The sequence below is a fragment of the Bubalus kerabau genome, chromosome 23, assembly GCF_029407905.1.
Source record: "Bubalus kerabau isolate K-KA32 ecotype Philippines breed swamp buffalo chromosome 23, PCC_UOA_SB_1v2, whole genome shotgun sequence".
In the NCBI taxonomy this organism is placed as follows: Eukaryota; Metazoa; Chordata; class Mammalia; order Artiodactyla; family Bovidae; genus Bubalus; species Bubalus kerabau.
Window position 1 is genome coordinate 3,357,237 of NC_073646.1, and position 26,454 is coordinate 3,383,690.

Consider the following 26,454-nt stretch of genomic DNA (forward strand, 5'->3'; position numbering starts at 1 on the left):
TCGCTGGGCTGGCTTAGTTTTTGCATCTACAAAGGGAACGGTCACTGTGTTTTTTGCCCCTGAGGTGTAGCCCCAAGAGGCGGTCTCTTGGGGGCTGGACAGGAAGTCTCTGCGGCCTCCGGGGTTATGTCGCGGTCGAGTGCCTTGGGGCTTACTGTACCCTCCTCATACCTGCCGTGCACCGCACTGGGGCGATAGGGCTGCCATCCCCCCATTTCTCCACCCGCCACACACACACCCTCCACCCGCTGAACAAGAATGAACCAGAAAATTCTGCCTCTTCCAAAAAGCCTCCCTTCCTCCAGGTCTCAGCTACTTCGGAGGCAGCCCTTCCCAGTCTTTGGATTTGAGACTTAGGCGCAGCTTAAACCTCTCTCAGCCTCTTGGCCTAATGACCTTGGGAAGGCACTGGGTCTTTCCAAGCTTGGGATTTAAGTCCCTTCTGTAAAAATGGAACTGATGACGCTTCCTTCAGGGAACTGGGGGTTCAAATAAGATGATCCCCTTAAAGTTCTTAGCAGCGGGACTGCCAGAGCAGACGCTGATTCCTGACTAGTGACTGGGAGTTGCTTCTTTCACCGGACGGGACCTTTTCATCCTTTTAACAGGATCAGGGGAGTCAGGCTTCCAGGTCACAAGGCTCTCCATCTGGTCATGTTGTAGCCACGCATTCCGGGAAAGAAACTCATTCAGAAGGACAATGCAGATAGCGCAGTGCAGATTATTACACCAGCAGGCCCAAGGCAGAGTCTCCTTTTAGCCAAGGACCCCAACCAGTTTTTGTGAAAACCTTCTTTGATGGCTCAGAGGGTAAAGCGTCTGCCTGCAATGTGGCAGACCTGGGTTTGATCCTTGGGTTGGGAAGATCCCCTGGAGAAGGAAATGGCAACCCACTCTAGTACTCCTGCCTGGAAAATCCCAGGGACGAAGAAGTCTGGTGGGCTACAGTCCATGGGATCACGAAGAGTTGGACACAACTGAGCGACTTCACTTTCACTTTATATACCCTAAGTGTATAAGATTCCCTGAAACTAGTCTGAACAAAGGAAAAAGATACAATCAAAGTTAACCCGTGTTAACTACCTAAGCCTTAAGCCTAGGTAGTTAACAGTGGACAATTATCAATAGGCCTGTGGTCATACCCCAATAAGCATAATAGAATGTATGAGTCTATTCGGTTACACAGATAATTAGGGTATTCTTTTAGGCGATGGAGAGCCCTGGGTCTCTTCCTTCCGGGGGCCTGGTTTTCCAGTTGGTATGTCATTTCCATAGATACTAGGCATGTAGCTCAAAGTCCACGGTCTGGCCCAAGATAGAGTCCTGCTTTCAAGATAGAGCCTGTTCTGTTTCCTCCTTCATTCCCCCCTCTTGATGCTCTTAACTCTTAGCATCAGCATCATTTATAAGGCTATATTGCACCCTGGCTCTCTGACCGCCAATGTGGGAGAACAACACCAACCTTTGGGTTACAAAGTTCATAATACATTGTGAAATGCAGGGTCCACAAAGCAGAGCTAGCAAGGCAACTATAACAATGGTAAATATAGTTTTCCACCAATCACCCTTCACCCAAGATAGTACCGAACTCCAGAAAGGAATGTTTTCATTTGACATTGCTTTTACCTGGGTTTCTTTTTTTGTTTTTTCATCTAAAGCAGTTGATACATTGCCAGATACATCAGGAGTATATACACAACCTTAATTATAGCACAGGTCCCTCCTTGAGCAGCTGTGAGCATGTCCAAAGCCATTCTAATTTGAATTACCGCTTCTGTTATTTTTATGAAACTGGTGTTTACATAATATGTAACTTCATGACCCGAGTCTATTGACTGTAGGTCTGGCTTATACCTAGAGAGCAGGGAGAGATTATGATTGACAAGAGAAAGGAAAGTCTCTTTTTATTGTCCCAGAAAAGAGCAGAGTGGTTTAAAATCTCCTTGGCGGAGCGGTGACACCCACCAGGGAAGTCCATCCATCACAGACAGAGGCATAGCCCCACATACTGAACAGTTGGAGGTCTTGTGGAAGTCCACGTAAGAATGTGCACGTTGATGAGACCAAGCAGCAGGAATTGATTATGCGGCTTCATCCTGAAGGGGCTCGTCTGGGATCTTTTTTTTTTTCTTAAGGATGATCTTGGTCTCTCAAGGGTCAGTGGGGTCCCTCTGCGCAGTCCACTCAGAGTTTTCTGGGTCTGCGTGGTATCTTCTTTTCACCCTCGTATGATAGATCCAAGGGGCAATACCTCTAACTTTAACTGCAGTAGAGGTAGTTAGAATAACAGTATAAGGGCCCTTCCACTGAGGGGCTAGTGAATCATGTTTCCAATCTTTGACCCATACTTGGTCACCAAGCATAAACTCATGAATCTGTTCCCCAAAGGGGAACAGTACCCTTTCTTGTACAAACTTAGTTACCTGATTTATTACCTTATCCAGTTCCATCTGCTGAGAAATCCTATCCCCCCCTTACCTGAGGCAAATTTGTTGACACCTGTTTTATTATGGGAGGGGCCTCCCATACGCATCGTATGGAGAATAGCCTTGGGACCGTGGGGTCATCCTGAGTTTGATCAGAGCCGTCGGGAGCAAGTCCACCCAGGAGCAGTCAGTCTCTCTGATCCACTTGGAAAGTGTCTCTTTAAGTGTCCGGTTGGTTCGTTTCACCATCCCAGAACTCTGGGGCCTATATGCAGTATGCAGTTTCCATTTGATGTTTAAAGTTTTGTTTTCTTGTTGTACTAAATCAGCTATGAAAGCCAGGCCATTGTCTGGTCCAATGCTGGTAGGAAATCTAAATCTGGGAACTATTTTCCTAAGCAGGCACCGGGCTACTTCTGATGCTCTTTCTGTTCCGGTAGGAAAAGCTTCCACCCATTCCGAGAACGTACCAGCAGGTACGTACCAGCAGGTAACGGTAGTGTCGGTGAGGTTTCATTTCAGTGAAGTCCACTTCCAGGGTGTTCAAAGGGCAGTGTGCCTTTCAGCTAAACCCCTGGAGGTTTTTGTCTGTGCTGAGAGGCAGCATTAACCTGGGAGCAAGCAGCGCAGTCCTGAGATTCTGTCCTGCATAGGGAATAGAGGTGGGGAACCAAGAAATATTTTTGAATTATCTCTTCCAGTTTATCATGGCCTAGGTGGGATGCTTGGTGTGTTTGGCTTACCAGAATGGGTGCCAACTCCTCTGGTACCAATAATTTGCCACTTGGCAAATCCCACCATCTCTTTTTCAGTCTTGATGACCCCCTTCTGCTTTGGCTAGTTGGTTTTAGGCTTCAGTGTAATCCAGCGTTAGCTCAGGCAGCTCTGCCACTGTGAGAGCTTTAATAGGGGCTTCACTTGTCACCCCCAAGCCCTCAGCTGCTTGTTTAGCGGTCTTATCTGCCAGTCTGCTTCCCTGAGCCTGGGGGGTATCCACTGTCCTTGGCAGTGTATGACTGCAACGCTCTCTGGTTCCCAGACAGCATCCAATAGGGTCAGAATTTCTTTATTTTTAACGTCCTTTCTGTTGGCTGTCAAAAGACTCCTTTCTCTTTATATAAAGCCCCATGTTCATGTAAAGTAGCAAAAGCGTACCTGGAGCCTGTGTAAATGTTTGTCTTCTTACCTTTTGACAGCTAAAGACCCGGATTACAGCATACAGTTTGACCCGTTGAGCAGACCAGTGTGATGGCAGAGAGCTAGCCTCAACAATGGTTTCTTCCATGTCTACTGCATATCCGGACAGTCGTTGTTCTTGTTTCAACAGGCTGGTGCCATTGGTGTACAGGACCCAATCTGGGTCCAGAATTGACTGGTCTCTCAAGTCAGGTCTGCTGGCATAAATTTCTTCCAGGATTTCTTTGCAATCATGTGAGGCCCACCTTCTCCCAGAGGGAGAGTGGCCGGATTCAGGGCCCGACAAGGCTCAATAGTAACATAGGGGTTCTTACATAACAGTCCCGGGTATTGAGTAATCCGGGGTGTCGACAGCCGTTTATGAGGGTCCTCTTGCAGGAGACTGTTGACCTCATGCGGGACTTTTATGATCAAATCTTGGCTGAAAGTCAGCTTGGTTGCCTCCCGGACCAATAAGGCAACCACAGCAACTGCCTGTAAGCATCCCCACCACTCAGTGGCAACAGGAGATAAGCCACAGGTCTGTCCCATGCCCCCATAGTCTGGGACAACACTCCCATAGCCACCTTGTCCTTTTCAGTCACTCATCTCACATGCTAGTAAAGTAATGCTCAAAATTCTCCAAGCCAGGCTTCAGCAATACGTAAACCATGAACTTCCTGATGTTCAAGCTGGTTTTAGAAAAGGCAGAGGAACCAGAGATCGAATTGCCAACATCCGCTGGATCATGGAGAAAGCAAGAGAGTTCCAGAAGAACATCTATTTCTGCTTTATTGGCTATGCCAAAGCCTTTGACTGTGTGGATCACAATGAACTGGAAAATTCTGAAAGAGATGGGAATACCAGACCACCTGATCTGCCTCTTGAGAAATCTGTATGCAGGTCAGGAAGCAACAGAACTGGACATGGAACAACAAACTGGTTCCAAATACGAAAAGGAGTACGTCAAGGCTGTATATTGTCACCCTGCTTATTTAACTTATACGCAGAGTACATCATGAGAAAGGCTGGACTGGAAGAAACACAAGCTGGAATCAAGATTGCCCGGAGAAATATCAATAACCTCAGATATGCAGATGACACCACCCTTATGGCAGAAAGTGAAGAGGAACTCAAAAGCCTCTTGATGAAAGTGAAAGTGGAGAGTGAAAAAGTTGGCTTAGAGCTCAACATTCAGAAAACGAAGATCATGGCATCTGGTCCCATCACTTCATGGGAAATAGATGGGGAAACAGTGGAAACAGTGTCAGACTTTATTTTTTGGGGGTCCAAAATCACTGCAGAAGCTGACTGCAGCCATGAAATTGAAAGACACTTACTCCTTGGAAGGAAAGTGATGACCAACCTAGATAGCATATTCAAAAGCAGAGACATTACTTTGCCAACAAAGGTCTGTCTAGTCAAGGCTATGGTTTCTCCAGTGGTCATGTCTGGATGTGAGAGTTGGACTGTGAAGAAGGCTGAGCGCCAAAGAATTTATGCTTTTGAACTGTGGTGTTGGAGAAGACTCTTGAGAGTCCCTTGGACTGCAAGGAGATCCAACCAGTCCACCCTAAAAGAGGTCAGCCCTGGGATTTCTTTGGAAGGAATGATGCTAAAGCTGAAACTCCAGTACTTTGGCCACCTCATGCAAACAGTTGACTCATTGGAAAAGACTCTGATGCTGGGAGGGATTGGAGCAGGAGGAGAAGGGGACGACAGAGGATGAGGTGGCTGGATGGCATCACTGACTCGATGGACATGAGTCTAAGTGAACTCCGGGAGTTGGTGATGGACAGGGAGGCCTGGAGTGCTGCGATTTATGGGGTCACAAAGAGTCAGATATGACTGAGCGACTGAACTGAACTGAACTGAAAGAGTAAACGGCTTAGCAAGGTCTGGCAGGCCCAAGGCAGGTGCTGACGAAATTGTACCGGATTTGAGTTCTATTACACCGGGACTTGTTTTGCAAGCCTGGCGGGGGTGGGGAGCGGTGGTGGTGGTTGTCTTCTGCCCAGACCTCAGGGAATATGTTGAGTTCTCTCTCTTCACTGTTTAGCCCACCCGGTTTCCCTTCCAGGAGATCATGCAACCTCCATTCATCTTGAGGGGTTACCAAGAGGAAGAGTAAATAGGTGGTTGAGCCCACTTGAAGAGTGGGTCTTTCGTGGGGGGGAAGCTTTCTTGGGGGGAAAGTCACTTGTGCCCCCAATTTAGACAGCAAGTCTCTTCCCAACAAAGGCACTGGGTGTTCAGGGATGTATAAAAATTCATGAGTCACTTGGTGACTGACATTTTTGGAGTAGACTTGAGACACAAAGGCTGCATTTATCACCATCTGAGACCCAGCAGCCTCTGGATCTATTGGTGTATAAAGTATACAGGCCTCGCACAGTCTTTTGTAGAACTCAGAGGGTGATTCTTTCCCTCTTTGAATCACTTCAGAGGGTTTTGCCATGCTCATAGGTTTTGGGGCCCTGCCTTGAGGCCTTGTAAAATAGCCACCCGATATCTCTCCAGGTGGCCCCTCCCTTCCTCTGTGTTACAGTCTCAATTGGGCCTCTCATCGGGGTGGCTAGTTCTGCCCACCGCTGCAGGTTTGCAGTACCCTCAGGTGCCACTGCTCTTAACCATTTTCTGGCCTCAGTTAGGATCCTGTGCCTGTCCTCAGTGATGAAGAGAGAGACTAGAAGTTGGATTATGTCATCCCATGTAGGGCATTGGGTTCGAAAAATAGTCTCCATTGGCCTAATCTTGTAATAATAGGCTACGGGGGGCTGATGGTAGTGGCCGTCTGTCCCCTGAACCAGAGGCTGCTATAACTCTCTGAGGGGCATTTGTAGTGGGGCCCTTTCCTCTGGCTCCTTAGTGGAGCACAGCCTCTGTTTGATTCTGGTGTCTCCTTTTTCCTTCCTGTCAGTACTCACCGGGAGAGGCGGGTATAGCTTGGGCAGTTCAGCTGGAGGCGGATCCTGCAAGTGTTGGCCAGAGGCTTCTGCCACCCGCATGGGAGCCTGCCAAGGTGGCGGCTCTATGGCCTCCGGGAGAGCTGGTGGAGGAGCAGCGGCTGCTGCAGGAACTTCACCTGGCCCCGGATCGGGCATTGCGGTGGCCTCGGGTCCTGGTGGAGCGCTGGGCGGCGGGCACATCATCATCCAGTATGGGGGAAGGGCAGGTCATCCTTGTCCAAATCCTGCCAGATCCCAGAGGGAGAAGGGGGATCGGCGTGTCTTCACTTGCCAGTCAGCACAGCCGAACCAGAACACCACGTGGTCCAAGACTGTTTCTCCCTTAAAGTCTGTTCTGCCTTGGTGGGCTTGATCAGGTGCGGATGAAAACACAGATGGGTTAAATATCCCACTCCAGAAAAGCCAATTCATACTCACTTATGTATCCCCCTCCTTCTAGCCTGACAATTTTGAGGGGGTCAAGAATTTCACAGCAGACGGGATACCTCCTAGGGGAGGGTAGAATACAAGCACACAAGGATCAAGTTTCTTCTCCTAAAAATCCCCTGGTGATTGCTTGGTAATAATTTTCCCCAAGACAGCGTGGACACACCTCTGAATAACCTTCACAAATTTCCTTCCTAAGCCCTAACACGCTCGTTGACCTGTGTACCAAGCAATCGCTGCCACCTGCATATTCCAGGCTTCTGTGGGTCCGTGCCCCTTCCAGTCCCTCCCAGGGGGGTGATCAGGCCCTCTCTTCCACCTTCCGGGTGGGTTCCTCCTCACCTGAGCGCTCAGTTCCCCTGCTGCCGTCCACTACCTGCTAACATGAAAGGTCCGGGTGTTGAGAAGCAGAATTCTTCCTGAAGGACAAGGCACCTTCCCCCTCTAGAAAATTCAAGCCACAAGGCCTTGGAGTAGTCCCAAATGGGACTTGTCTCCTCAAAGTGAGGAGTTTCCCGGCCAATGCACCAAATGTTGTAGCCACGCATTCCCGGAAACAAACTCACTCAGAAGGACAATGCAGATAGTGGAGTGCAGTTTATTACACTGGGGGGCCCAAGGCAGAGTCTCCTCTTAGCCAAGGACCTCAACCAGTTTTTGTGAAAACCTTATATACCCTAAGTGTATAAGCTTCCCTGAAACTAGTCTGAACAAAGGAAAAAGAAAGATACAATCAAAGTTAACCCGTGATCATATGCCTTAAGCCTAGGTAGTTAACAGTGGACAATTATCAATAGGCCTGTGGTCATACCCCAATAAGCATAATAGAATGTATGATTCTATTCGGTTACACAGATAATTAGGGTATTCTTTTAGGCGATGGAGAGCCCTGGGTCTCTTCCTTCCGGGGGCCTGGTTTTCTAGTTGGTATGTCATATCCATAGATACTGGGCATATAGCTCAAAGTCCACAGTCCGGCCCAAGATGGAGTCCTGCTTTCAAGATAGAGCCTGTTTTGTTTCCTCCTTCAGTCAGATTTCATTTCCCACCTTATTTAGTTCATTTGTGGATCAAGTCCCCATGTCTCTGAAAGGTCATGGACTGCAGGGCTGCCCGATTGCTGTGGTGTGCCCATGTTCAGGGAACACTCTCCAAGCCATAGACTGGGATGGGAGGCCTGGCATCCTGGGTTGGGCCCAAGACCCTGAGCCTCAGCCAGCTGCAGCTCCCCTCCCTGTGCCCTTCCTTTGCATTAGCATATCTGGCAGTCACAGCCCTTGTCCCTCAGGCTGAATCCCTGCTCAAGAGCCCAGGCGTGTCCCCAGGAGACCCAGGGAGCTGGCAGGCCCCTCCCTCTCCAGCTGCCATCCCCTCTGCCAGCCCCACCTCTGGGAGTCCTGGACTCGGTTCCTTTTCCTCATTCTGAAAAGTCTAGTTCACAATGACTTAAAAATATCTTTTTTAAGTTCAAAACGTGCTTTCCGTGGAAGTGTGGAAGGGCTAGAATATAAGGTTAAGTACAGATAGCACAGGCCATGGAGTCAGGGAATTTAGGGCTCTGCCCCCCACAGAAGCTGTGCAATTGTGGGTAAGTTGCTTCATGTCTCTGGGCCTGTTTCCACATTTCCATATTTCCCCATTTTAGGGGAAAATAATCATAGTTCCTACTTCCGTGGGGTATGAAAGTGAAGTCGCTCAGTCATGTCCGACTCTTTGCGATCCCATGGACTGTAGTCTACCAGACTTCTCTGTCCATGGGATTTTCCAGGCAAAAGTACTGGAGTGGGTTGCCATTTCCTTCTCCAGGGGACCTTCCTGACCCAGGGATCGAACCCAGGTCTCCTGCATTGCAGGCAGATGCTTTACCCTCTGAGCCACCAGGGAAGCCGTGGGGTGTATGAGCACTAAAAGAGAAAATGCCTGTGAGAAAAGGACAGTCAAGCACACAGTAGGAACTTACTCTTTAATAACAGTTAACACTCCCTCATGTGTCTGCGTGCTAAGTCACTTTAGTTGTGTCCAACTCTGTGATCCTATGGACTGAAACCCACCAGGCTCTTCTGTCCATGGGATTCTCCAGGCAAGAATACTAGAGTGGGCTGACATGCCCTCCTCCAGGGGATCTTCCCTGACCCATGTCTCCTGGGTTGGCAGGGGGTTCTTTACCACTAGCGCCACCCCAGTATTTTGTAGTTTTCAAAGCAGCTGCCTGGCTCAAAAGGAGGACCCAGGAGGAAAGCCGGACCCAGGACCTCTGCTCCCACCTGGGGGTCTCAAGGTTTGAAACCAAAGCCCTTAGCTGGGGCTCTGCCCGGGAGGAAGCCCCCCAAGCCCCGCCCAGGCGTGGGTCCCTGCAAGTCCAGGCAAGAGCCGTCTTGAACCGTGCGCCCCCTTGTGACCTGTCTTGGAAACAGCACCTCGGACCCGCTAAGATTCCCAGAAGCCGCATTCACCACTCACCCGGGAAGGGGCCACAGAATTGGATTAACGTGGCTTTAGAAAGGCAAGGAAAAGACGACCACAGGTGCAAACATGGCTACCCTAACAGCAAGAGGAGACTGTGATGAGCACTCCTGGGGAGTCTGCTGTGTTCTGTTTCTTGACCTCAACTTGACCTCTGTGCCAGCTGCGTAGGTACTTTGTAGGTTCGTGTCATATTGTTCATTTCTGTCTCGTGCACGCTTCTGTATATACGCTATACTTCACCCTGGCCTATGGCTTTGTTTGTTTACTTGTTTGTCTTTTGGACAGCCATGCTGCCCGGCTTGTGGGATCTTGGTTTCCTGACCAGGGATCAAACCCAGTTCCAAAGCAGTGAAAGAACTTAACCACTGGACCGCCAGGGAATAAGAATCTTATCCCTGGCATAAGATTTTTTTGTTTGTTTTTTTAATAATCCGACAGGTGTGAGGAGGAGTTTAATAGAAGTCAGCTTTGCACAGTGTAAGTGTCTGGGGCCGACAGAGAAGTCCCAGAGGCGGCAGAGGCAGGGATCTGGGCTAAAGAGCTGCCACCGGGTGACCTGAGGGGCTTTTAGCACAGCTGCATGTTCAGATGTCTGACCCGCAGGCTCCTGGCCTCTCCTTCGACTGGCCTCCCCCAGATTCCCAGCAGGCAGGCGGTGCTGCTTCGAGCGGCTGGTGGGAGCCTCGACCCAGGCTGTGCCATTTTAGGCGACTTCCCACACCCCAGCTGTCACCCTGCTCTGGGCTCCCAACTCTGCCCCCTCAAAGCTGCTCCTCTATTCAGAGGCTGGGCTGTGTGTGTCCCCCACTTCTGGGAGCAAAGGGGAGCCCAGACCCTGGCTCTGCCAGGGGCTCTCGTGACCCCTGAGTGGTTCACGTGCTCTCAGGCTGCCCTGCCAGGGTGGGGCTGAGCTCTGGGGCCTGGCCAAGCTGTGCTGGGGGCGGGGGCGGTAGTGTCATTGCCAGGGCCAGGGTTCCCAGCTGGGCCAGGCCATGGTGCCGAGCAGAGTCGGTTGGCCCCAGGCCCCAGACTGTTTGGCGTTTTCTGCAGGCACACGCCAGCACCCAGGCAGCCTGGCAGTGGTGGCGGGCCCTGGCTTTCCCTCTGGCAGTGGCCAAGCGGGCACCTGGCCCGTACCTCCCACAGGGCCCCTCCTGGTCTCCCTGCCCGCCTCCTCCTGGGCCAAGCTTCCCTGGCGCCCAGTAGGGTGGGCCTTGTCTGGATCTATGCAGGGGGCCCTCAGCTCTCCCGGGTCTGAGGCAGAGGCCTCGGGCCCAGACTGGCGTGAGGTGGGCAGACAGCAATGTGACGACTGGGGTAAGAGGGTCTGCTGCCCAGGCGTGTATGGGTCTGCTGCCCAGGGTGGAGGCCTGTGGGCTGCCTGCCTTCAAACCCCAGCCCCCAAGCTTGGCTGTATGATCTGGGCCCAGTCCCTTCTCTTTTCTGCCTCTGTTTCCCCATCTGTAAAATGGGGTAAGAAGCAGCTCCCTCGTTTTAGAGGAGAGTGAACAGACGCAGGGAAGTGGGCTTTCTGCTCAAGCTCCCCAGCCAGAAGGAGCTGGTATGTGAACCTGGTCTGAATCTGAACCCAGCACCCAGGCTGCTGATCTCAGGCCACTTAGCTGCCCTCCATGAGCAGGCCAGGGAGCCAGTGCCGGCTGCTGTGGGCCGAGCAGGTGGCCTGGCAGGAGAGTAAACTGCCACAGCTGCCCTGGGCTCTCGGGATTGGCTGGGGCCAGGGGCCAACCCTGAGCCCTCCCAGCCTCCAGGACTCCAGGTCACAGACACCTGCCCCCCGGCGGGGCAGGAGGTGGGCCTGTGGGGTGCTGGGCCGGGGAGCCTGGCTGAGGAGATCGTGTTCACAGGGGGGTCTGCAGGGGGAGGGGGGTGGGTGTCACGGGCATGGTCACATCACGTGTGCACTCATGTGCGTGTGCCCCCAGGGGTGCCGGCCCTCCTGTGTGGGCAGAGTGAGCAGCAAGGGTACAGGGTGTGTGGGGGAGGCAGAGGGGGCTGTGCTGGGAGCACCACCAGTGAGGAGGACCTGGGAGAAGCCCCCCCACCGTTGCCCACTCCTCACTGTAGCCCTGCTCCACGCCTCACCCTCCCAGGCTGCCTAGTGTAGCTGGCTGGACTCTGGACTCCTCAGCTCGAGATGCCAGGGGTGGCTGGCTGGGCAGGGGGCAGGCCAGCAGACAGAGAGTGGAGGCTTCAGGACTAAGGTCCAGGGACCCTGAGTCACCACTGTCCCCCTCCAGCCCAGTGGGGGCCCACAGGAGGAGGAGGGGCTGGAGTCTAAATCCCCCATGCCTGGCATGTCTCAGGCCTGCCAATCCTGGCCTCCAGGACTCAGCTCTCCACCAAGCCCCCTCCCCGGGCCCCAGCTCTAGGCTCATCCACCGCGAGACAACCTGCTTGCACCCCTGCCCCCCACTGCAGCTTAAGCAGCTCCCCTCCCGGCCCCCATTCTGTCCCTAAAGTTAGAGTTGTGTTGATGGAGCAGAGAAGGAGAGGGAGGTGAAGCTGGAGGGTGTGGGGCGGGGGCGGCGGGTGGAGCCTCGTGCAGCGGATGGGCCCCCGCTGAGCCTTTGAGAAACAGCATAAACTGGGCTGAGCGCGTGTCAGCCATCCCTGTGTGTCACCGTCCCTCGTGGAAGGGAGGCTCAGGCCCACACGTGCCAACCTGGGCTCAGCTGGGGGCAGAGGGCCAGGGTCTCCTGGTGTGGTCGCTGCCGCCTCCAGGATTAGAAGGAGTGGACTCGTCACGCAAACGTCCGCTTGTGCGATAGTGACGAGATCCTGATGTGCTACCCTGTTCCTGGGCCACTTGCCCCTGTAACACTGCCTTCTTCCTGTAACACACTAACTCATTCAGAGGGTCCCCTGCCAGCCACACCCACGTTTCTGGGCTTGGCTCCCCTCTCACCCCCAGCTGTGTTTGGGCTGGGCCTGGGGTGCCCACCTGCCCCTCGCCAACTGGCGGGGGAGCAGCTGAGCCTCCAGGCCTGACGCCAGGGCTCCAGCCCCTGACAGGGGTGGAGGAGCCTCGGGGGGCTAGGTGGGAGCCTGTCCCAGCTGTCAGCACCCGTGATGGATGAGGAGTGGGGCAGGGAGGAGGCTGGGGCAGATCTCCTGCAGCAGCAGGAGGTAGGGGCTGGCCCCCTGGGGTCTGCCAGCCCAGGGGAGACCCCGGCCCCCACCCAGCAAGGGTGTTTAAAGGCCCACAGGGTGGTGTCCTCCCACTCTGCCGGCAACATGAGTGCTTGGGCCTTCCCCACAGCCCTTCTCCTGCTCGGCCTGACCTCTGAAAGCCTGCAAGGCGGTGAGCACCAGCGGTGGGGCTGCCGGCTGGTCTGGGGGTGTCGGGGGAGCACTGGGCCCCAGAGAGGGAGGGGAGGGCCTGTGGAGTCTGGGCGGGGGCAGGGTTTGGGGAGGCTGGGGGACAGATGCCTGGGACCTGCCCCTTCTCTGTCCCCGGGGTCACTGCCCTGAGTTGGCACCCGGCTTGCTCCCCTAGGGCTCCCTCCATTGTCTCCGGGCCTGGGGCAAGGTAAGTGGACCCTCCAGACGCTGGGCTCAAGGAAGAGGGTCTGGTCTTTCCCTCGCAGGGGTCTGGGGGCTCTCTGGGATCCAGATCTGGGGGCCCCGGAGAACACGAGGCGTGTGGCCTTGTTCATGTCAGCTCAAGTATGAGGAACACAGACACCCCACACCCTTGGAGGGGGATTGAGAGGGGGCAGAACCTTAACTTGGTGTGAGGAAAAGAAGCCAGAGGAGGAAGGGCCTGGTGGGGGCGGGGGGCAGGTTGCAACAGGAAAGGGAAAGGACCTTGCCTGGGGATCCGCCCCCAGGCGGCTGGCCCAGACCCCTCCCTCCTCGCCAGGGACCCTTCCGCTCCCCCTGCGGCCAGTCTGCTCACCCTGCGGTGATTCCCGGGGAGCCTGAGGCCCGGGGGTGGGGGGGTGGGGGGGCCGCACCCTCTCGCTTTGCAGGGAGCATGCATACTCAGCTCCTTGCTGCCTGCTAAGCCCCCCCTCTTCCCGACCCCACAGGCTTAGGAGGCTCCAATGGCTATCGATCAGGTACAGCTCGTGGAGGGGCGGGCGGGGGGGGGTCCCTCTGTGTCCTCGCAATGGGCACCCTAGCTCCTGGCCCCTCCTGCCCCACCCCCGCTCACCTTCCCGTTTCCCCCATAGGCTATGGCCCCCCCAGTGGTCTAGGAGCAGGTGAGGCATGGGAAACGGGATTTGGGTCTGGGGGAGGCAGCCATCTCAGAAACACTCAGGGACCTCCGTGCTGCTGCCCCCTCCCAGAAACCCACCTGTCCCCCTTCCTGCAGTGTCTTCCTTGTCCTTTCCTCCTTCTCACCACCTCCTGCCGCCCCCCCCCCCCCGCCCCCAGGAGTCCATCAGGAATCCACCAAGGCCATTCTGGTGTCATGTCACCCAGTACCCGCCTGGGGGTACAACTCTTTCCTCTCCCTGCTTGTTCCCTGGTTGCCGCCGAAGCCAGCTCCAGGGCGTGTACCCCGGGCTCAGAGCGAGGCCCCCTGGGGTAGCTCTGAGCAGAGGAAGGGAGGAAGGGGCCTGGGCTCCCGGGAGCCCCCCTACCCACACCCTCACGCCTTCCCCCTTCCTTGGAAGGGACGAGTGGAGCTGAGTCATCAGGCTCAGAATGGCTGAGGGGTGGGGGGCGCCCGGGGTCTCTCACCCGGTCTCCCCTTGGCTTCCAAACGGGTGTTACACCACAGAAGCTGGGTGGGCCCGGCCTGGCCCCAGCTCTCTCTCTGTCTCCCCTCTCTCACACCTCTCTCTCACATCCCTCACCTCACTCTCTTCCCCCAGGGTTCGGGAATGGGCAGGGGCTGGGAGCCCAGCCAAGTGAGTGGAGGGCGGGGACGGGGACTGGGCTCCCAGGCCTCAGAAGGGAGGGCAGGATGGATGATTCTGGGGGTGGGGGCCAGATAGGAAGCTGTCTGTCAGGTTTGCTGTTTCTGGTGGGGTCCAAGGTGCTGCACCCCCCACCCTAAACCTACCTGGTTCGTGGCTTTCTCTCCCCAAACCTACCCAGTTCATGGTTTACTCTCCCCACAGGCCCTCCAGCTCAGAATGGCTACGGAGCAGGTAGAGGTGGGGCCAGGAATCTCGGGGCAGCCCAGACACGGGGTGTCCCGAGACCGTCCCTTGACCCCCGTCTCCTTCTCAGGTGTTGAAGGGGGCGTGAAGCCCCAGAAGCTGGGTGAGCCTCACCCTACCTGTCCCTCCCGGCTCTGTGCCCCTTTCCCTCACTCTCCCTGACCCCGCCTGCCCTGTCTCCCCAGGTGTCTCTCCAGGGTTTAGGAACGGGAACGGGCTGGGAGTCGGGACCCTCCCGGGTGCTGCTGCCCAGCCAGGTGAGGTGGGGGAAGGACGGGTGTGGGTAGCAGAGAGGGGTGTGAAGGGTGCATCAGTTCACCCTCTGGAGGGCTTCTCCCCGGCTCCCCCAGGGCAGAGCTGGTGGACTCACTGGAGGCAGAGGCAAGGTCCATAAAGGATCCTGTGGTCTAGTTTGGGGAACAGAGAACACAGAATCGCTCCCCCTTCAGCTGAGACCCCAAATGCCCCCCCTTACCTCTCCTTCATGGAGTCCCAGGAAGAGGCTGGGTCCCTGGGTCTCCTCAACCACTGCCTCGCTCCCCAGGCTTTGGAGGGGGCGCGAAACTCCGGCAGCCAGGTGAGCCCTGCTCCCTGACCGTGTGATGGCCTTCAGATCGCCTCCCCGTCTTCCCACCCCGCCCCGGCCCCTGCCTCCTCCACCCTTCCTCTTTGTCTCCAGGGTACGGAAACGCGCTGGGAGCTGGTGCCTTCCTGGGGCTGGGAGCCCAGCCAGGTAAGGGCTCCTGGGGCACCACGCTGGGGTCCAGGGATGGGGGAGGGAGCGCGCAGAGCTGGAATCGAGGAACCCGTCGGGGAGAAAGTGGTGTAGTGCAGGGGGACGGAGACGCAGCCTTGGGGTGCGGGGCATGGAGCCTCCGCGGCCCGGTGAGCCCCGCCCCCATCCCGGCGCTCCCCCAACCCATCCCGGCCAGTCTTTGCGCCCCGACCTGCCCAGCCGTGACTCATGGCCTCACCTCCTGTCCGCAGGATTCGGGGCTCGAAATGGTATCGGCGCTGGGCCTTTTCCGGGAGCAGGTGAGCGTGGGGGGGCAGGGCTGCAGGGAGGGGCAGGCAAGGGGGTGCCCAGGGACTCGGCCCCGCTCTTAGGGGTGGGGCTGGCTGGGTCAGCGTCGGCCTCTCTGTCTCTCCCCGGGGTTGGGGTGAGGTCAGGGAGAGGCCTGCGCTCCCTTCATCCAGCCACTGCTGCCACTCCTCTGGCTGGGGCTGGGGTCCGGGGAAGGGTCCAGGCTCCCTGGCCCCTCTCTGGGCATAACTCTCTGAGAACTGTGGGGGCGGTGCCCCGCTCATCGGGTGAGGACACCCCCGGAGGTGTGAGCCCACCCCCGGCAGCCCAGACCCCATCTCCCTCTCCCCACAGGCCCCACAGCTTAGGGACAGGGTTGGGGATGATGGGGGGGGAGCTGGCAAGCAGGTTTGGGCTCGGGGTTCACCAGAGCCTCACCGCGTCTGGGTCTCTTTCTCAGGAATTGGAGGGGGCGTGAAACCTCAGAAGCCAGGTGAGCCCCACCCTGTCCCTAGCTCCGTGCCCTCTCCCCTCGTTGATCCTCCCCCCTTACTCCCTCCTGCTCCGTCTCCCCAGGACTCAGCGCTGGGAATGGGCTGGGGGCTGGGGCCTTCCCCGGAGCTGGAGCCCAGCCAGGTGAGGGCCAAACTGGGGTGCTGGGGAGGAGCGGGGCAGGGGCTGAGGAGGGCAGAAAACTGGTTTATGGGGGAGTAGGGGCTGGGAGGGGTCCACATACACGAGGCTTGGGAGGGGGCGTGACACCTCAGAAACCAGGTGAGACAGACACTCGCCCCTGCCCCTCCCTGCCCTTGTCCCCACCCCAAGTCCTCCCTAGTGCCCCATCCATGGCTCACAGAGGGTATTGGCATGGCCTGGGGGCCCAGCCAGGGAGGGAGGCTAGGGCCCAGGCTGCTGGAGGAGGGAGGGGTCACCGCCGTGTCCTACTCTGGACTCCTAACAGGGGCCCCTTAGGCGTTTACTCCTTCTACCATCTTTCCCGAGTGCCCGTCTGAGCCCGGCCTTGACTGTGCACTGCAGACCCCACGCCAGTCAGCCTTGGGGCTGCAGGCCTGCTGGGCCGAGTGCCCAAGCCGGGACCCCTGGGTACCCGTGCGGACTGAGGTCAGGACTTGGGGGAGAACCCACCAAGGGCGGAAAGCCGGAGGGCAGAGCCCAGGGCTGGAGGCCAGGGGGGACCTGAACCTAGCTGTGGGACTCAACTTTGTGGTTTTACGCTGGGAGTGAAAGAGCTGGTCTACCTGGAGTAGGAGAACTTGGGGAGGAGGCTGCTGGCATTGCAGGGGGTTGGGGGGGTGCGGTGCAGCAGTCAGAGTGGGGTCAGTGTGGATAAGACCCCAGGAGTCTTCGGGGCCAGAAGGAGGAGGAAGGCTGGATCTGCGGTTCCTGTCTCAGCTGCCGCTGTCTCCCCAGCCCTTTTCCTGGCACAGGTCCCCACGGGGACCTCCCCACCCCTCTTGTGAACCTACCCAGGCTGGATAGAAGAATTGGGGGGAGGGCAGGGGTCCAGGCTGGGGCTCACCCCCACGTCAGCATTGTCTGGATTTCCTATGTCCCCCCGCCCACCCAGGTCTCGCAGCTCCAAATGGCTTTGGACCAGGTAGAGAGGGGACCAGGGGAAGTTGAGGGGGGAGGCCCGGAGGGGGCACTCCAGGGTCCTTGACCTGCCGGTCTCTCCTCAGGCTTTGGAGGGGTCGGGAAACCCCAGAAGCCAGGTGAGTCCCGCTCTGTCCTGTCAGGCTCTCGGTCGGTCTGTCTGTCCATCCTCTCTGTGTCTGTGCTCCTTTCAAGCCCTGCTTCAGTCTCAGGCCTCTCGCTGTCTCCCCAGGATTCAGGACCGGGAACGGAGCCCAGCCAGGTGAGGCCCAGAGCTCTAGGGCCTCAGGGCTCACCCCGGGGGTGGTGGATGAAGGGGAGGGGTCTGCCCCTGGCTCTGAGGGAAAACGGGATCTGGGTGGACTCACTGGACATTCTCCTTGTCCCCAGGCCTTGGAGCAGGAGGGCTGAAACCTCAGAAGCCAGGTGAGACCCGCTGTCCCGTCTGGAGTCCCACAGCAAATACTCATTCGGCAGCCAGGTGGTGGGGGGGCACATTCTGGGGAGGAGGGGCCAGAGGCAGACTGTGCCCCACTGAGAAATCTGGAGCTAGGGCATCCCAGAGAGAGGACCAGAGAGGGAACAGGCTCTGGAAGTGGCCACGGGCCATGGTGACAAGAGCCCATGCTGAGAGCAGAGTATGTAGTTGATGAGGGGATGTCAAGGTCCCCCTTCCTGCCTGGTTGGTGGGTGTGGGGGTGACACCAGGGGGGACCCCAGGCAGGCAGGATGGCTTTCAGGCTCCACAGGGAGGCTGGACACCAGGACGAGGACCCGCCCAGCTGGGGTGGGATGGGGGGTCCGCATCTGGGCCTCCTCTCCCATCCCCTCCCCCAGGCCTTTGAGGGGCAGGATTGATGAGGGATTGAGAGGGGCTTGGGGAGAGCCTGTGGGACCCTGGTTTTGCCTGGGCTCTGGGGGGGGCCACTGGGGCTTGCCTGGTGGCTCAGATGATAAAGAATCCACCTCTGCAATGCATGAGACCTGTGTTCAATCCCTGGGTTGGGAAGATCCCATGGAGAAGGAAACGGCAACCCACTCCAGGACTCTCGCCTGGAGAACCCCATGGACAGAGGAGCCTGGTGGGCTACAAGTCCACGGGGTCTAAAGAATTCAACATGACTGAGCGACTGACACTTGCCCCCCATCTTAGCCAGGGCCCCAAACTCCTTTCTCACCCCTCCCTCCCCCACAGGCCCCCTGGCTCAGAATGGCTACGGAGCAGGTACCAGAGGGTTGGGAGAAGCCAGTGTCAGGGTGCTGGAGCTCTGGGGTGGTCTGTCACCTGCTCCCCATTTTTCTCCAGGCTTTGGAGGGGGTGCGCAAACTCAGAAGCCAGGTGAGCCTCAGCCCCACCTGTGTCTCTGTCCCCTACCTGGAGTTTGCGGCCCCTTCCCCCCTCACCTTCACCTCCATCTGTCCCCCCAGGATTTGGGAATGGAAACGGACTGGGAGCTCAGCCAGGTGAGAGTGGTGGGGTCTGGAGGCTTCCACATGCCTGTGTCCTTTCCCGCCTCCTTTCCAGGCCTCATGAGGGCTGGGGAACGATTGAGGGGTGCTGGGAGGAAACCCCCAGGATTCCAGCCTTCTGGCTTGGCTTCTGCCTCAGCCAGACCCCAAATCCGCCCAGCTCACCCTTCCTCTCCCCACAGGCCCAGCAACACCGCAGGGATACGGAGCAGGTAGGAGCAGAGGGGCCCTCGGGTGCCCAGGATGGGGGGTTTTGGGCAGGCTTCTCCCCCGTTCCCATGTCTTCTTCAGGCTTCGTGGGGAGCATGAAACCCCAGAAGCCAGGGGAGTCCTACCCTGGCCTAGTCTTTCTCCATGGACCCCCGGAATCAGAGTGCCCCCACCCCCTGCCTCCTCGCTCTAGGATCTGGGCATGGGTTGAGCGTGGGCCTTCCTGGGGCAGGGGTCTGGAGGGCGGGCTCTGAGTAGAGGGCAGACGAGGCTGGCTTCAGAAGCTGGGTAAGGGGGAGACCCCCTGGAGCCCCCTGCCTCGTCTCTCTCCTGCTTTGAAGGGGTTCACCTTCAAACACTGCCCGCCTGCCCCACTTTCCTCCCCAGGATATGGTAATGGAAACGGACTGGGAGCCAGGCCAGGTGAGGGTAGCTGGGTCCGGGGCCTCAGGGGGTGGGGGTGAGAAGGGACGTGAGAGGTGGGGGCTGCAGGAAACTGAATCTTGGGGCCTAGGGGTCCAGGGAGGCCTAGAGGAGTCCACGTCAGCCCCCCTGCCTGCCCAGGCCTAGAGGGCGTGGGAAACCCCAGGTGTCAGAGGCGAGCAGGCCATCCTGGCCCTCCTGGGTCCCTCTGGCCTTCTCCCCCTGTTCACAAATGGAGGGTGTCTGGGGGCTCCAAGGACCCTGGGGAGAGGAGGGGGCAATACCAAGGGGCCCCCATGCTGGCCTCATCCCTCAGCCTCACGACTAGTCTTATCACCGCCCCCGACCCTGCACAGGCCCTGCGGCTGAAAACGGCTATGGAGCAGGTAGGGGGGCCCTGCCCAGGAAGGCAGAGGGGGCCCCGGGGGCCCTGGGGCCCGCACTTACTGTGTGTCTCTCACCAGGCCTGGTGGCTGGCGTGAAGCCCCAGAAGCCAGGTGAGCCCGCCTTAGCCGCCTCTCCCCATCTCCCCAAAACCCTGAGCTTCCCTGCCTCCTTTCACATGCCCACCTCCATCTCCCCCCGCCCCACCAGGATTTGGGAACGGTAACGGACTGGGCATCCAGCCAGGTGAGACTCGCGGGCTCTGGGGTGGAGGTCGTGCCTGGGCATCCTCTCCTGCCTCCCTCCAGGCCTCTGGGGGTCAGGACGGGTGATAGGGTCCCCACCAGCCCCCCAGCTCAGAACTGAGGGATTGGGAGAAGCTGGAGGCTGGGCGAGAAGGAGAGAAGAGGGGGCAAGGGCCTAGACCCTACTCTGAGGCGCCCCTCCTGGGCTCCTTGGAGAGGGTGGCCATGTAGCAGAGAAGACTCCAAGTTCTCCGGTCCCTACACTGGGAGGAAGGGGCCCCCAGTTTCCGTCCTCCTGTGCACCTCAGCCTCTCCCCACCCCATCCCCACAGGGCCTGCAGCTCCTGTCGGCTATGGCCCAGGTACAAGAGTGGGTGCTGGGGGCAGATGGCGGGAGAGAGGCTCAGAGCAGGTCATGGTCCCTCACCTGCTCCCACCTCCTTCTTCTCTAGGAGTTGCTGAGGCCATGGAGCCTCAAAAGCCAGGTAAATCCTCCTTTTCTCTCTACCTGCCCTGTGATACTGTGATTTGTAAGAGGAAATAGGGCTTCCCAGGTGGTGCAGTGGTAAAGAACCCACCTGCCAATGCAGGAGACACAGGAGACATAGGTTTGAGCCTTGGGTGGAGAAGGAAATGGCAAATGGCAACCCACTCTGGTATTCTTGCCTGGGAAATCCCTTGGACAGAGGAGCCTGGCGGCTATAGTCCATGGGGTCGCAAAGAGTTGGCTGCTGCTGCTGCTGCTGCTAAGTCACTTCAGTCGTGTCCGACTCTGTGTGACCCCATAGACGGCAGCCCACCAGGCTCCCCCGTCCCTGGGATTCTCCAGGCAAGAACACTGGAGTGGGGTGCCACTTCCTTCTCCAATGCATGAAAGTGAAAAGTGAAAGTGAAGACGCTCAGTCATATCCGACTTTTAGTGACCCTGTGGACTGCAGCCTACCAGGCTCCTCCGTCCATGAGATTTTCCAGGCAAAAGTACTGGAGTGGGGTGCCATTGCCTTCTCCGAAAGAGTTGGCTATGACTGAGCAAATAACAACACTGGGCAGAAGACCCCATGGGGGCGCTGGGAGTGGCGTGCTCAGAGGGGACGGGAGCAGTTAAGTGCCTGCCTACGGGTCTAGTCCCTGCTTTTCTAGTAAATCGATTATCTGATAAGTAAAATGTTTCCTTGTGTTCTGTGAGCTGCTCTAACAAATTAATCAAACCCCTCTCTAAGGAGGGGGTCATGGGAATCTCTGATCTACAGCCAGCTGGTCAGAAGCACAGGTGACAACTTGGACAGGAAACTGGTGGCAGAAATGTGGGGTGGGGTGGGGGGAGCAGTCTTGTGGGACTGAGCCCGTGACGCTGTCATCTCCAGGTCGACCCTGGCAGACTCGACTCACACTGCAGGGCCCCCTGGTGCAGTCCGGACTTGCTGTCAGGATTGGACCCCTGCCTTCTCTCTACCCCCAGAAACCATCTCCTCCCGCCCTTGCTCTTCCTCATAACCCCTGCCTCTGTCTCTCCAGTTTACAGGAATGGACTGGGAGCTGGAGCCTTCCCAGGCCAAGGGGCCCAGCCAGGTGCGGGGCAGGGGCAGGCCTGGAGTTCTGGGGGGTGGGGAGGTGGCCCCACTGGATGAAGAGCTGGGTCCTTGGGAAGAGGAGGGGCGGGGTGGGGTCCACGGTCACTCAGCCTCTGCTGGTCTCCCCCCAGGCCTGGGAGGGAGCGTGAGCCCTCTGAAGCCAGGTGAGTCCATCCGCTTCTCCTCTGCCCCCTCTGAAGTGTCCCGGGCCCCTGCCCTCATGTCCACTCTTCCTCCCAGGATACATGCCGCTGGGGAACGGGCCACAGCTCCTCCCAGGTGAGTCTGGTGGGGGCCTGGGGTGGGGGGAGAGCGCTACTTCCGCCAGGAGGGCTGGTTGGGCCTGAGGTGCCCTCCGTCTCCCTGCAGGCCTCGGAGTGGGTCTGAAACCTCAGAAGCCAGGTGAGCCTCCCCTCCCTGTCCTGCACCACCTCCTGCCTCTCCTTTCAGAACTCGCCCCTCCCCCACCCCTGCCCAGTGCCCTTCACATCCATTTCTCCCCTCCAGGATATGGCAACGGCAATGGGCTGGGGGCCCAGCCAGGTGAGACAGGGGTGGAACAGCGGGAAGTGGGGGAATGTTGTTGGATGCTGGGGCGGAGTGGGCAATAGCAGGAACCACAGCAGGCGGCTGAGTCCTCTTGTCCCCAGAGCAGACTGTGACCCGTGGGAGCTGGGCTTTTTCTGACACAGCTACTGTCCCCCTGGCAGCACCTTTTCTGCCCTAAAAGCCACCGCAGGTCATGGCTTGACCAGGTGGAGGCCAGGAGGGCAGCCTGGAGGCGGCGCCGGCCTGGGGGTCACTGCCCTCTCCCTTCCTCCCCATCGAGGTCCCTGCAGTGGTGGGGTGCTTGCCAAGCCTCCCACTCCAGGGATCCCTTCTGATAAAGGGGGTGGCTGGGGCCTGAAATCCCAGCCACCTCTCCCAGGGCAGGATGGCAAGTTCCCAGGTCAGTGCCCACTGGGGGCCTGAGGGGCTGTGGTGGGTAATTGGTCCCAGGAGGGGCTGGGGTTGGCTGGGCTGCTCAGAAGCCCCCTGGCCCAATCTCCAGCAAGTCAGTGAAGAAGAGCCTGAACCCTGGCCCTGAGCCCCCGTGTGACTGCCTGTATGACAGCACCCCCGGGCCCCAGCCCTTCCCCCGGGGCCTCCTGGGGCATTCCCCACCCGCCTCACCAGGGGCTCACTCCTGTCCCCTGGCCTTCCTTCTAGTGCCTACTCCAGCCCTCCAGTGGGGACCGAAACCTCAGGAAGCAGGTGTGTGTCTCTCTGCTCCCTCTCCGTGCCAGATTATGCCATTCCATCTCCCTTGTTTCCTAGCCACCTCAGGTGTTCAGGCGTCTTAAGGCCAGGAAGTCCCTCTCTGAGTCTACCCTTGGTCTCTCATGCTGCTTTCTTACTTCATGTCTTCTGATTTCCATTCCCTGGGGATGAGGAGAGTCCCTTCTGCCTCAGAGTCCCCAAGGTCCACACATGGGCCCCAAGGAGTGAGGGCAAGTCGGGGTCCTCCCCACTCACCTCCATTTCCCCTCACAGGGTACCAGCCCCCGAATGGCTACGGACCAGGAGCAGGACTGGGTGAGGAGGCCCTTCTGAGCTTCCCCTTCCCTCCCCGCTTTCCCATCCCCTGCCTTCGCCAGCCCAGGTTATCTCTGACCCAGCCTCCTCTCCCCCAGGCTTTGGTGGTGGTCTCAGGCCCCAGAAAGTCGGTGAGCCCCCTGCGCCCCCATGTTGGGCATGAGTCGCGCCCCCTCACGGCGAGTATGGCTTGTCTGTGCGTCTGTCTCTGTCCGTACTTGCTGGGCTCTCGTGTACTAAGCGCTGGGCCACATGGATGGCCAGAGCCTGTGCGGTGGGTCCTGTCTCAGGTCAGAGTAGACTGACCAACTGAACAGGTGGGGAGGGAGGTGCCCAGGGTTGGGGGAGCCATGGCTTCCTGAAGCTGGGCTGTCTCCCTTAGCTGCCTGCAGGGGCAGGATTGTGGGAGGCCCTTTCTAAATTGCCTCTGAGTCAGTCTGTCTGTCTGCCTGCCCCTCCCTGTCTCTCCATGAGCAGGTCACCCTGCCCCCACCCCCTGCGGCCCCTGCCCCTCTCCAACCCGCCCCCCTCCCACCGCTTTCCTGCAGGTTTGGGCTACGGCAACGGTGGTCTGGAAGCCGGGTTCTTCCCTGAGGTCCGCCCACAGCCAGGTGCCTGGGGGGCTGGGGGTGAGGTGGGGGGCTTTGGGCTCAGGGGTGCTCGTGTTTATGACCTTGTCTTTCGTCCTCCAGGGTTCCCGGGGGCCGATGGCTTTCTGAACGGTGAGTTGGGCCTAGGAGACTGAGTGCAAGAGGGTGGGGAAAGGGCTGGTTCTCTCACAGGTGTGAGGAAGCTGCCCCTGTGCTCCCCAAAGTGGCCACTCCAGGCCCTGGAGGAAATGGTAAGACACACTGAGAGGGCAGAGGGGGCCCTAGCAAGGGCGGTGGGGACCAGGCCAGGCGGGCAGGGGGCTTTGAGAACCGGGAAGGACCGGCGCATCCTGGACACCCAGCTCCAGTGGGCAGGGGTCCCAAGCAGCTCTCCTCCTTCAGGTCAGGCTGCGGGCCTGAGGGGCTTTCCCTGGCCCTCCCTCCGGGCCTGGGGGGCTGCCTTGAAGCCTAGATATGGGATCGGAGGCACATACCCAGAAGTCGGGAGCCAACCAGGTAATGGGGTGTGCGGAAGAGTGCTGTTGCGGGAGTGGCTGCAGGGAACTGGGCTCTGGGCCCACCTGACTGCCCTGCAGAGAGGGAGGTGGGCACTCCCGGCAGAGGGCGTAGAGGTGGGCATGAGGGACTCAGTATCCTCACCTCCATCTCTCCCCCAGGGCCCTATGGGCAACTGAGGCCAGAGCTGGGCCCTGGGCCCTTGGGTGAGTAGGGGTCTCCCAGGGCCTTGGGTAAAGCTGGGAGTGAGCAGAAGGACTCCGAAGTCCTCTGCTGACCTGGGTGCCCTGGCTTGTCTCTGTGCCTTAGGAGGCCCTGAGGTGAAAAGAGGCAGCAATGGCCCCCTGGGAAATGGCTTTGGAGGTGAGAGGGAACTCAGGGCCCCGCCCCCAGCCAACCCATGCCAGCATCATCACCCCTCCGGGCTGCACTGGGGGCAACCCCGACCTGTGGGAGGAACAGATAGTGGCTCTCAGGCCACCTGTGGGTGCCTGGTGGGTGGCTGGCCCCAGAGATCAGATAGAGGGCCCGTGTCCCCCAGGAGGTGAGCAGGGGCCAGAGCTCAGCTGGGTCCTGCTCTGTCTGTGCCTAGGCCGCTGACTTCTTGGGAAATGCTGAGCACCCGAGCACACCCACGGCCCGTCCTGAGCGCCTCTGCATGCAAGCCTGGTCCTCAGGCAAGGCCGGCCAGACCCTCTGGCTTGGCCTCTGGCCTGGGGTTTCCTGCAGGCTGGAAGTCTCAATAAAGGCAGTGTGCTTCCCTGTTGGCCTCTGTGTGCTGTGTGGGGGGATGACCAGCTGGGCTGGGGGACCGCCTGGGCCTGCAGTCTCCACCCAGCACCTTATTCATTCCTTCAACAAACATCAACACAGCTGTGTGCCGGGGGCTGTGCTCCAGATAGGAGCCGCATGAGCACAGAACAAACTCAGGCCTGCTCTCAGGGACAACATGTGGTCACAGTGTAGAGGTGGAGCCATGTCCAGGTTAGGGGACTTGTGTATTACACATTGTGTTCATGCTCAGTTGAGTCAGTCGTGTCTGACTCTTTGCGACCCTATGGACTGTAGCCGGCCAGGCTCCTCTGTCCATGGGATTCTCCAGGCAAGAATACTGGAGTGGGTTGCCATGCCCTCCTCCAGGGGATCTTCCCAACCCAGGATCAAACCTGCATCTCCTGCATTGCAGGTGGATTCTTTACCCACTGAGCCACCTGGGAAGCCCACACTATACATTAGGACTTCCCTGGTGGCTCAGCTGGTTAAGCGTCTGTTTACAATGCGGGAGACCGGGGTTCAATCCCTGGATCGGGAAGATCCCCTGGAGAAGGAAATGGCAATCCACTCCAGTACATTACTTGTGTTTTAATTGATAATTAACTTACTAAAATGATCCACTAAAAATTTAATTTTCCTTAAGCCTTTATACTTGCTTCCAGATATCATTGTATTGATTCATTTTATAATTCGGATGTAAAACTCACTTTCACATTCTTAGATTAATACTCAGTTAGATTATAAATTTGTCAGATCAGCTTCTCCCTAAATATTTAGCATGCTTTACAAGCCTGATACTCAATTCCCTTAGACACTTCAAATAATTATGCACATTATCTACTTGATCTCTTAACAGGGTTGGGGTGTGTGTGTGTACAAATCCAACCAGTAACTTTCTTCCTAAGCACTTAAGGGGTTCTTGGAAATCAGTCAGACATTTAATATCTCAGATTACTGAACACTTCAAACATTTTAAAAAGCTAGTTACTAATCCAGTATCAGTAATCAGTGCTACTTGAATGCTTCCTTTTCTCATCCCACAAGTATAAATTTAATCACCCAGAAATGTGGAAGCAAATTTATTCTCCTAGGCTGGGTCCAGAATGGAGGTTGCACAATTGGGGATTAATCTGCTCTTCTGAACTTTGACCTGGGGCTTGGGTGGTCCCAGAACCAGTGTCCTTGAGTCTCTGTTCTGAGCTATGCCTCCCCCAGTCTACACCTCTTGAAATCTGGTGAAGTTTTACCTTAACTGAAAAATTTGAGCTGAATAGAGTTGATGGGATTTGCCACCCAGGGAGGAACTCAGATTGTTTTTCTATGGTGTGATTTAAGATAACAGATAATAGACCAAAACCTGACTGCAGTGTGCACAATCTTGAGGAGGTTGTGTAAACATTATTGGAATTCCAGCCTGATATCTCTTAGCCTACCTCATTTAATTTGCTGTATTTGAGAAT

General features: G+C 57.4%; 1 protein-coding gene across 1 annotated transcript; it reads left to right on the forward strand.

Moving 5' to 3' along the window:
- Positions 1-12,718: 12,718 nt before the first annotated feature.
- On the forward strand, positions 12,719-24,986 carry GREP1 (glycine rich extracellular protein 1). The gene is made up of 36 exons (XM_055562721.1): positions 12,719-12,782; positions 12,981-13,013; positions 13,516-13,545; positions 13,660-13,689; positions 14,669-14,701; positions 14,796-14,855; positions 15,278-15,331; positions 15,586-15,633; positions 16,083-16,115; positions 16,199-16,258; positions 16,661-16,726; positions 17,211-17,240; positions 17,323-17,355; positions 17,469-17,498; positions 17,627-17,662; positions 18,432-18,575; positions 18,665-18,700; positions 18,889-18,918; positions 19,304-19,339; positions 19,804-19,836; positions 19,934-19,969; positions 20,301-20,330; positions 20,421-20,453; positions 21,484-21,537; positions 21,671-21,703; positions 21,780-21,818; positions 21,909-21,941; positions 22,047-22,082; positions 22,279-22,488; positions 23,073-23,114; positions 23,213-23,245; positions 23,663-23,725; positions 23,807-23,836; positions 24,107-24,220; positions 24,530-24,583; positions 24,813-24,986. Exons 1-36 carry the CDS (start codon positions 12,719-12,721, stop codon positions 24,818-24,820), a joined length of 1,767 nt encoding a protein of 588 aa, XP_055418696.1. The 3' UTR covers positions 24,821-24,986.
- The last annotated feature ends 1,468 nt before the right edge of the window (positions 24,987-26,454 follow it).